Source organism: Cucumis sativus, chromosome 7 (assembly GCF_000004075.3).
Source record: "Cucumis sativus cultivar 9930 chromosome 7, Cucumber_9930_V3, whole genome shotgun sequence".
Classification (NCBI taxonomy): Eukaryota; Viridiplantae; Streptophyta; class Magnoliopsida; order Cucurbitales; family Cucurbitaceae; genus Cucumis; species Cucumis sativus.
In genome coordinates, this window is record NC_026661.2 from 2,499,374 (window position 1) to 2,510,451 (window position 11,078).

Here is an 11,078-nt window from a genome sequence, read left to right on the forward strand (position 1 = left end):
AAGAAACAACCAAATTTGAAGAAGGATGGCAGGTTTAGTTAACGTGTACATTTGTGGTTCGCAAATGTTTCAAAACCAACATGGCCTCTGTTGGTTTAGAGTGAGTAAGAAATGAAGAAATTGTAGAGAAGGGTCTGTGGTATATCTATGGATATTTCGGCCATGGCCTCTGTTCATCTCAGAGCTCACAATCTTTTGGCAAGGAACCCATATGGAAGATCATGTTTTCATCGACCATTGGCGGCCAAACTCCAGAAAAATTTCAAAATTCAAGCAAATATTGAAACCAAAGTCGCATCTTCCAGAACCCAGGTAAACCTTTTGCACAATCACATTATTTCGGGCTTTAAAGGTAACCTTCTGTTGTGATAGAAGGAAGAAAAGCAATTACCCTTCATTTGCTATTAGATTGAAAATGATGATAAAAAAAGATGGTATGATCTTCATAATGGAAAGACTCTCTATCTATTTGGATTATGGTGGTATATGCAAAATGATGTATTCTTTTGCTGTACAACTGTGATATAAACCATAAATATGAAACGATATGATTTAATGGTGAAAATGTATTGAAATGGATCATTACATGTGTTGTTTTTCAAGTTGCAACTAGAAATGATATATCTCATTGCATATGGATGTGATTTAAGATATGAAAAACACACTGGAACGATGGCATCGTTCAAGATGTGTTTAAAAAACAATAATATCATTTGCTTTTAAAATTTCATTAAACTTCTGTTTTGTTGTCTATTTTCAAATAAGCTATAACTATTTTCTAACAAGCATGTACACTTCATATTAGAGGTGGTATCAATGTCGGACACTTAGGGGACACACATTCGTTCGTACACATGTAGGATATGCCAAATTCCATATATTTTTTTTTAATTTTCGGACACGTCCGGACACACCCAAATCCCAATTGCAGTTTGATAGGAGAGGGAGGAGACCGTTGCTCTTCATTGAAAAATTCCCAATTGTAGTTATGAGAGCTTGTCATAACATAAAAATACAAGAGGAAAAGAAAACGATAGGAGAGGGAGGAGACCATTGCTCTTCATTGAAAAAATTCATTCTTAAGTTCTCATTGGAAACTGAAAGGGTCACAGTCATCTCCTTCCCTTTTCTCATTAATTGTGGTTTTGCAGCTTCCTTTGAATGTGTTCACACCCGAACTTTTCAATGTCGAATCTTTTGCCGTAGATGAAGAACTCCAATGAGAGGAGGAAGAAACTCCAATGACGGACTTTTATTAGTTTTTAATATTTAATTTTTTTGTATGGAAAATCACTTCCCAATTTCTATTGTTAGGTTAAAGTTAACTTAGGTAATGGTTGAATGTTTGATATATACATAATATAATATATTTTGTGCTCCTACAAACTGCAATGGTTAAATATTAACTTGACAATTGACAATGACACAATCATATTTTATGCTTTTTTTGTGAAGAACATTTAGTTTTATTTCAGGAAATGAATAACATTTAGTATTTTGTGACAAATTTACATTATATTATAAAAAAAATAATTTTAAAAAATAGCATATCTCCATCGTGTTCGTGTCCTATTATTTTAAAATTTTGGTGTATCGCCATGTCCGATCATGTTCATGTGTGTGTACTGTGTCCGTATCCGTGCCGTGTCATATCCATGTATGTGTCTGTGTCTGTTCCGTATCCATGCTTCTTAGACTATTCGATTCAACCAATGTAAAAGATGATTTAAATTATAAAATTCACAAGCATTGCATATGTTATGAACTAGTTATATAAAAAGTTGGAATGTATTGGAAGTTTTCTAGCAATGCGAGGCTGCTTTGTTCGACATCTGAATTAACTGACTGCTGCTTCCAATTTGTTAATTCAGAGAATAATGGAGGGCATATCAGTTACAGGGGAAGTTGGTGGTGCTGGTGGAGCTTATTCATACAACGCATTGAAGAGGTTGGATCAAATTTGGTCCAGAATTTGCTCTGACCAAGAAAGTGAGAATTTTTTTATCTGGTCCTTTTTCAAGCCCGTTTAAGTTGTTGGGGAGGTAAGGCAAGTCCTGTTCTTATCTACTTTTTGCAGTACCTGAAGCTGCTCAAGAAGTCGTTCGTCGTGTATCTGGTGCATTTAGCCGTTCTGATTTGGAAGAGAAAGCCATCGACACATTTGATGTGTTGGTGTGTGGAGGTACTTTGGGTGTCTTCATAGCAACAGCATTGAGTTTGAAGGGGCTCCGTATCGGTATAGTCGAAAGAAATGTTCTGAAAGGGGTAAATATTCTTGACAATGGATTTAATCCAAGATTTTGTGAAAGAATTACAAATCAGCTGTATAATTGAGAAGGGATCTTTCTAATGATAAGTCTTTTGTTGGCTGTCATGGGTCAGAGGGAACAAGAATGGAACATTTCAAGGAAAGAGCTGTTGGAACTCGTTGAAGTTGGAGTTATAACAGAAGATGAAATTGAACAAGCTACAGCAATGAAGTTTAATCCTGTAAGTTTTAAGATTTAAAACCTATTTTAAAAGACTTTCCAGTGCTTCACGTAATTAAAGTTAGAAAGTTTAGTTTTAGGCCTAAGTAAATTTATTGGTGTAACTAAAGTCAACTTCAGTTAACAGCGTCTGTATGTAAACACTTCTCTGGCTAAAATGTTCGAACGTTTCCATTACTTATGATGTATGAACAATGAGATGGTATTCCATCCTGCCTTTTAATGTTTCGGACACTTATCAATCATAAATTGCAGAACAGATGTGCATTTGAAGGGAAAGGCGAAATCTGGGTTGAAAACATTCTCAATCTTGGTGTCTCGTGAGTTTCTTCTTTCTTCTTACTTATATATATTGAAACTTAATCTGTAAATCTGAATCTCTTATTCCACCATTGCAGACCAGAGAAGCTTATAGAGCTTGTGAAGAAACGTTTCATTTCCCTAGGTGGAGTCATCTTTGAGGGATGCAACGTTTCAAGCATTTGCATATATGATGATACGACTGTGAGTTGATTTATGGTAGTAATAATTTGATCCTGCTGTCATATCAAAGTAAAATGAGAGACATTGCTAGCTAGAAAATGGGTCATTGTTGTCTACACAATATTGTCAAACTACCATTTATTGCATCAATGATCAAAGGAATCCAAGTTCAGAGAAGTAATCAACTTGTTCGTAGAAACAGATTACTAAAGCTGCGAGTTTATTTTATTATATTGTTCCTTTCTTTTCAAAGGTGATGCAACTTTCTGATGGGAACATTTTATCCTCCCAACTCACTATCGATGCAATGGGGAATTTTTCACCCGTGGTGAAACAGGTATAGTTGTAGCTTAGTTCAGACAAAGTTTGTAACATATGAATGCTACATAACCCATTTATTGCCTCACAATGTTGCATGTAGTCATGTTGTAGATAAGACGTGGGAGGAAGCCTGATGGTGTTTGTTTAGTTGTTGGATCTTGTGCTCGTGGATTTAGAGATAACTCGACTAGTGATGTAATTTACAGCAGCTCATCCTTAAGAAAGGTTGGGAGCTCAGAAGTTCAACTTTTCTGGGAGGTAAGCTTTGTTTCTGTGGCAGCAATAATTAGATCTTTTGATGCTGAGGATTCAAGTTCTCTTACAATTTCACAGGCATTTCCAGCCGGGTCTGGTCCGGTAGATCGAACTACTTACATGTTCACATACATCGATCCTCAACCAGGATCGCCAAAACTTGAAGAACTTTTAGAAGAATACTGGGATTTAATGCCAAAATATCAGGTTATCTTCTAGTTTACATATCCTGTTGGTTTCGATATGAACATCTTATTCATTCCCCTTGTAGACTTCAGTGAATTTTATGATTGTTGTAAACTTGTTTCCATGGTAGGGAGTCTCTCTTGATGACTTGAAGATATTGAGAATTATATATGGCGTCTTTCCTACTTATCGTAACAGGTACAATAGTTTTGAGCAGTAATGAGAAACTTAGTCATGATCTTCTCATAACCATAAACCTTTTTCTATGAAGTACTTGTTTCTTTTTGTTTCTATGACGATACAATATAATATCTAGTATCTAACACACCCAACTTAATCAGCCCGCTGCCAGCTGCTTTCGATCGTGTCCTTCAGGTAATAAGGATTTAGCATTTTAAAGCCTGAAAAAAGATTGATTGTCAAACGCTATATCTGTAAAGAATACTGAAATATCTCTCTTTAGTTTGGAGATGCAAGTGGCATTCAGTCACCTGTTTCATTTGGTGGCTTTGGAAGCTTGACTAGGCACCTTGGGAGGCTGTCAACTGGTATTGTCTTAAAACAAAAGTATTGGTTCCATGCTTATCGTATAGATGATAGAGATCACAAGAGTTACAAAATTTCATATCTTGTTGATTTCAAAAGGCATATATGAAGCTGTAACCGAAAACTTCCTCGACTCCAATAGCTTATCACTGTTGAATCCTTACATGGTTGGTTAATATGCTGTATTCTGGCTAGATATTTTCCCTTATCATAACTACATAGAAACTAAAGCATAAATCTTTACTGCAGCCAAATTTAAGTAGTTCATGGTTGTTTCAAAGAGCTATGTCAGCAAAGCAACGATCAAACATTTCTCCATATTTCATCAATGAGCTTCTTCATGTAAACTTTCAGAGTATGCAGGTAAGCTTATACACTAATGGAACAATACTCATAATTTATTGAATTCAGACATAAAAAACTTTTGTTCTCTGTTTTGTCTCTCCACAGAGATTGGGGGATCCAGTGCTAAGACCATTCCTTCAGGTCATATTTGTTCTTTGATTTATTTAGGTTCCAATTGATAAACCATTTTTTAGCTTTTGAAAGTTCTATACCTCCATTAGTTCAACCAAACATGGCTTAAACGATAATTCATTTTGTTCTTCATACTTTGGCAGGATGTTGTACAGTTTGTACCTCTTACCCAAACCCTAGGTCTAGTTATGTTAACCAAACCTCAACTTCTTCCATCAATATTCAAACAGGTGAGTTATAAGTTCATTATAATTGAGTTTATTGAAGCTTTTCTATTTCCTTGTTGACTCAGTTTCGTCTTGAGTTTAAATTGTTATATGGATAAGAATTGTGTTTTATTGAGCTTAGGTTGGCATCCCGGTGCTGCTTGACTGGTTTGGGCATTTTGGCATGCTTGGCTACTACACGTTTCTCTCGACATTTGTCGATCCAATTGTAAGGTAAAAGGTCCCTACTGGTTATGTCAAACAAAGCTGACATTTTCCCTTTTCTTTTCGTGAAACTTTCTTGTATTTGCGATCTTCTGTTCATATTTCTCCTATAACTTTACCAAATTGTGCATTTTTCAAGGTCATTCCTAAGTTCATTAACGCCAAAGGAGACTTTTGAGTGGAAACGACGACTTGAGGCCTGGAAGTATGGAGCTGGTTTAGATTACAAGCTATGAAGAACAAGTTTGAGAAAGAAACAGGGAGTTGGAAAGTTCTATATATCAACATCGATCTTACGTATTAGTATTACTTAGCTAGCAAACAGTAACATTAAATACTCCATCTATAAAGATGGGAATAAGAAAATGATACTCTATTATTTACAGATTTACACTAGATAAACAAAAGAAGGTCAAAAAAATTGTGCAGTTTAGTTGGGAGTCTTGGCACCCAAAATCTTTGAGAGTTCCTTTATGAGAGGCTTCTCTTTGATATCGTTATCTCTTTCCACATGCCATTTTTTTGACATATCATCAGCCTAAAACTCCGAAAAAAAAGCTTGGTTAGATAAAGAACTGGCAAAAGGAAAACCTGGTAACAGGTGAATGCAGTGAGAATCATTTAAATGATACAACATACCCAGACTTTGAAGGGAACAAGTTGCTGTCTAATCATTTCCATCTTTGGTTCAATCATGCCTTTTCCTTTTGTTTGAATCTCGCTTGCCTGTCAAAAAATAAAGTTGCCATGACCAGAGTTAAATGGAAACGTCTGTGCATGTACAAAAACCACCAAAAGTTAAGACATCAAATCCATGTTTACATTGTTGACATCTAGCTTGGACAAGGTGAATCCAAAGATCAAGGTGGCACCACCAAAGACAAGCGCAGTAGCTGCAGCAAACGCCTTTCCAACTACATGAAAACCAAAGGTCTATTGATTAGGATGAGGGAGAAATTGGGAATTTATTTTCTTTTAGGGGTTACCATGAGCAAGGCCTTCAGCAGCAGCCTTCAACTTCTCAGGATTTATAGGGGTATGTTTATCGGTCCGCAAATCATTAGCAGTTGAGGCCAATATTGAGTTCTCAGATTGAGGCAATTCCCACCTGCATCAACTAAAACTTTTTCATGAGAAACAGAACTTTCTAGAGAAATGAAAGAGTACAAATGGTAAGACAACAAAAAGGACAAACAGAAAAAGTTCAAACCAATAAAACAATACAAAACCAAAGAACAGACAAAAACAAAAGAAGAATCACAAAGTATGGCTCAACCCGTCGAAGATAAGAGAAAAATGTAGTTATTTTGATGGGAAACTTCAAAAGACAGTTTAAAGCTGTTTAGACAAAGAGACAGAGGTGTGTTGTACTTAGTTGTATTCCACCACCCCCAAACATCTCTACTCTAAAAGTTCTCCTATTTCTCAATTCTCTCGAACCACAAAAAGTCACCAGCCTCAAAGAAGCCTTCCTCAATCGTCCATAAAAGAAGGATGGAACACAACATTTCCCAATATCAAGTGATACAAACTGTTACTTGTGCAATCAACTTTTTTAGCAGCAAATAAAAAACTTCAACTTAATGGATACTATTTACTTTCCCAAGTGCATCGGAATCATTATAGGATTGACATCTTGCTTCAACAATCACCACCTCAAAAATCTACACCGATTACTGTTTCTTCAGGTAAAGGCACATGCCTATACTGTTGCCCAGAAATAAAATGAATTCCCAATTTCCATTGTACAGCACAAAGCTAATTTGGTGTACATATATATCAGAATAACCAACTTCAAGTACAAACTATGCACCACAGAAACGAACAAAAAACAAGAAAATCAAACCACGTCTGTCGTCTAATAAGGATGGTCTATCAAAATCCAGATAATCGAAATTAAACCCAATTACACATAGGGATTTCATTTCGAAATTCTGCATTTTCATGAACAACCAAAACATATCAATTGGAGAAATAGAAGGAATTATGTAATGAAACAAACCTTTTGGGGCCGAATGTAACCTGGGGAAGGGAGAGGAAATCCCTAAGAGGGTTAAGAGAATTGGAAGAGACAGAGCGGTAATTAGGGTCAGAGGGAAGAACCCATTTGGAAGTAGAGAAGGATCCACTGGAGTTTGCAGATTCCTCCCTGAAGATTGTAGAGGGCAGAGAGTGCCTTAAGACTTCAGGAAGAATGTCGGCTTGTGGTTCACCGTGGGGCAGAGAATGGGAAGAAGGCGGTGATTGGGCAGGGAATTTGTGGGCGGTGTTCTTTTGGGCAAGGCGACCAACGGCATGTTTGGATTCTTGAATAAAGTATGCCGCCTCTTTGCCGGCCAATCTTCCAGCCAAAAAGCTCATTGTTCTCCACTTCTCCTTCAACCTCTTGGTTACTCCAATTCGTCGGAATTCTGTTGGCCTGATGAGTGGCTGAAAATTTAGCGGCAAAGCTCACTTTATAGTTTTTTCTTATAAAGAAAGGAAATAGATTTTTTATTTTTAAAAATCTAAGAAAATTATTTACGAAAAAGTTTATTAGATGTAAAATGTTTTTGTAAATTTTTCTACTCTTCACTTTATATATGACTTAATTTTTAGTACTGGAGAGGTTTTATTTTAAAACACTATTTGTTTAAATATAAGCCACTAATTTTATTAGTTTTTGGATTTATATCTCATTTAATTTTTTTAATTTATTTTTTGTTTGCTCACCATGCTCTCCAACCTTAATTTTAGTATATAAACTTTCAAGTTCCTTTCAAGTTTGCTCATCAAACTACTAAATTTATTTAATAGAATACATTCAAATATAGTCGAATAAATTAAAATATTTATAAAATATAACACAATTTTATATTTTATCCATTATTGATATTGATAAACACTAACATAAAAGGATGGGCTTTAAATTTTTACTTAGTTTGTAAATATTTTCGATAGTTTAGTTATTTATAATAATTTTTATATTTAATTTTTTATTTTATAAAATATGAACTATTCTTTTTTTTTTTTCCTTTACTTTTATATTAACAACTTAATAATATAGTTCTGAATAGATGTACCGATATAATGTGACTTAATGATATAGTTCTGAATAGATGTACATATATAATATGACTTTTAAACCAAATACGCAAGAGATTAATCTTGGGAAAAACAAAATTGAGATTAAAAAAAAGTGAGGATGAAAATACATTGTTTTTTTTGTTTTTTTGAAACTTAAATGCCTAGAATAGTTGTTTTGAAAATATATGAGCCAAAAATAGAATAAAATGTTTTAAACTCTAAAGACTAATATAAAACAAACTTGAAAATCATGGACTACAATAAAAGTTAAACCTAATTTTAACTCATTTATGATCTTTGATGAATGTTAAAATTTAATAAGGTATTTTGAAACATACCAAAATGAACTAAAATATATACAAACAATTTTTTTTATATACTATCGGTATTTTTAGTGATATTGTTAGACTTATAAAGACACTGATAGAAGTTGATCAATTGATATATCATCGATAAATTGATAGAATCTGAAATTTTATAATACTTTATAAATATCTTCAATAATTTTATCATTACCATAATTTCTCAAATTATTATCGTGATTTTTTTTTCAAAAGAAAAGATTAACTCGTTAAATAATACTTTGTAAATTGGCAAAAAAAAAGGAAAATGTGGGAAAATGTCACTTTAAGAGGTAAAAAGAAAACTTTATACTTCCTCAAAATATTTACAACTTTTATTATAAAAATAAAAGTGTAATAAAATTAAAATATAAAAAGACTAAGTATTTTTATACTTTTAGTATAAAGGAATGTTTGAAGTTTCTACTTGAAAAGAAGAAGTAAATGACAATTTCCACAATTATGTAAAGGAAAGTATTCATATAGCATTGGTTCTACAATGGTGTAAGTAAGTTATAAATGCAACAATTTATTACTTCATGAGTCATAGGACCATCATCACAATTATTTTATTTAACTTCTATATAAATACTTATGTGTCATCATATGTAAAAGTTATATTATACATCTTTCTATATATCTAATTCAATTAAAATAAAGAAAAAGAAAAAGAAAACTTATTCTATAACTTTAATAAAATTTCATAGACTTGGAAAGGGAAGACTCCCTTTTTCCTTTTTGGCACAAAGGGTTGTGGAGAACTTTCCCTTAATTACAAATTGTCTTCTAAAAGTCATAATTCTTTTTAATTATTAAATTCAATTAAATCATTGCTTTATGCAATCAAAGTATTTATTATTTTTAATTCAATTTTTTAAAGTTTGTTGTTTTTTTCTTTTTTTTCTTTGACGTATTTGTTTGATAATCACACCATCATCCTCAATCCCAATTGGGCTTTCTCTCTTTCTAAAATGTTTATTAATTGAAATTGTTTACTCAATTTATTCATGTTGAAAGGTCAAATTATTCTATACCATATAATAATAATGATAATAATACCATCTTTTGTGACCAATTTTGTTTTTCTTGGAGGACAAGCAGCACAGAAAAGTGGACATCATTTTTTCTTGGGCTTCAAGATGAAGATGTTAGTAATATTTTATTGAAGAAAATGGAAGTTTTGAATCTGTATATATCATTAATTATAATGTAATTCTGTTGAAAAATATTGACATTTAAAAAATAATCAATAATGTGTGAGCTGAGATTTAGAAGACTCTAATTATACCTATGTAGATTATTACATTAGATATTAGGAACTTCTATCTTAAATTCAAATTGACAACAAAATGAGTAAACTATATATAATTTTATTAATTAGAAGTGTGAATATATGTTTGCCGTCGTGACTTCTTTTAGCAATGGTTGAGTAAGGAAAAGTTAGAGTATAGATAACTTATCATGTCATTATGCCAAAATCCTAGTGTTTTCAATTTATAACACAATTTTTAATTAATATATGATCAAGTTTCATAATAGATTCGCATAAATCTGAGTTTATGTAACACATGAAAGCTTCAGCGATTATTGAATAAAAGTTGTATTTATTAACATTAGGTTACATGAACTTAATAAACTTGAGTGAATTGAGATAGCATTTGGACTGTATTATTGAATTTTGAAAGTTGAACGATGAACTAAAAAAGGTGAGAATATTTTGATGTTGATTCTCTCGTGGACTTATTGTGGCAAAAGATAGCAATATATACACAATAATATAGAGAATATAGTAAAACAAAAATTCTATATTCAACTCCACAATAATTTTATACAAATTAGTTGAATTTTGCATGCGCCCATGACACACCCAAAATCCCTAATTTTGTTTTATACTTTCAAACCAACTATGTTTAAAATATCATTTTTAGTTCTTCTTTCATTATAGCTTTAAAAATAGAGTTTAAATTTAGTAACTTTTTAAAATATTTATTCAAAATATAGATGTCATATTTCAATTTTATGGAAATATCCATAGAAATAAAAAATTTGTGAAAATTGAAATTTAGTTGGACAAAAGACCATTTTTTAATCATCATTTTCAATATATGCAAGAACATTAATTTAAAAATAAATAGAAAAATAATTACAAGATTAATTATATAAAGTTGTAGGAATATTTTCAGGTAAAAATGATGTGGGAATGGAAGTTTTGGATGGTAAGAAAAATAAAACTCACATCAACTCAAAATTTAATGTGAAAAATCAATGAAAAAAATCTAATTAAGGTTTAAAAAGAGTTATATGTTTTTAATTTCGATATGAAATTTTTTAAATTGAAAGTAAAGAGTAAATAAGAACATAGTTTTATCATTCTTTGAAAATGTCATTGTCGTTGAAACTATACCATCGCTTATAATTAGAACTATAATACTATTAAAACAAAAAAAACGAAACATTTTGTTGAAATTTATTTGGAAGGAGAG

General features: G+C 32.2%; 2 protein-coding genes across 2 annotated transcripts; one reads left to right on the forward strand and one right to left on the reverse strand.

Moving 5' to 3' along the window:
- Window positions 1–15: 15 nt before the first annotated feature.
- LOC101203820 lies at window positions 16–5,680 on the forward strand. The gene is made up of 18 exons (XM_004144460.3): window positions 16–312; window positions 1,872–1,989; window positions 2,078–2,265; window positions 2,383–2,490; window positions 2,745–2,809; window positions 2,888–2,993; window positions 3,226–3,309; window positions 3,405–3,551; window positions 3,627–3,755; window positions 3,865–3,932; window positions 4,076–4,109; window positions 4,198–4,282; window positions 4,380–4,447; window positions 4,530–4,643; window positions 4,731–4,766; window positions 4,901–4,987; window positions 5,106–5,197; window positions 5,328–5,680. Exons 1-18 carry the CDS (start codon window positions 148–150, stop codon window positions 5,422–5,424), a joined length of 1,791 nt encoding a protein of 596 aa, XP_004144508.2. The 5' UTR covers window positions 16–147; the 3' UTR covers window positions 5,425–5,680.
- Window positions 5,466–7,637, reverse strand: LOC101204303. The gene is made up of 5 exons (XM_004144462.3): window positions 7,191–7,637; window positions 6,175–6,296; window positions 6,011–6,102; window positions 5,828–5,914; window positions 5,466–5,726 (listed from the first exon to the last, which is right to left on the reverse strand). The coding sequence occupies exons 1-5, from the start codon at window positions 7,547–7,549 to the stop codon at window positions 5,619–5,621; spliced, it is 768 nt and encodes a 255-aa protein (XP_004144510.1). The 5' UTR covers window positions 7,550–7,637; the 3' UTR covers window positions 5,466–5,618.
- Window positions 7,638–11,078: the final 3,441 nt, after the last annotated feature.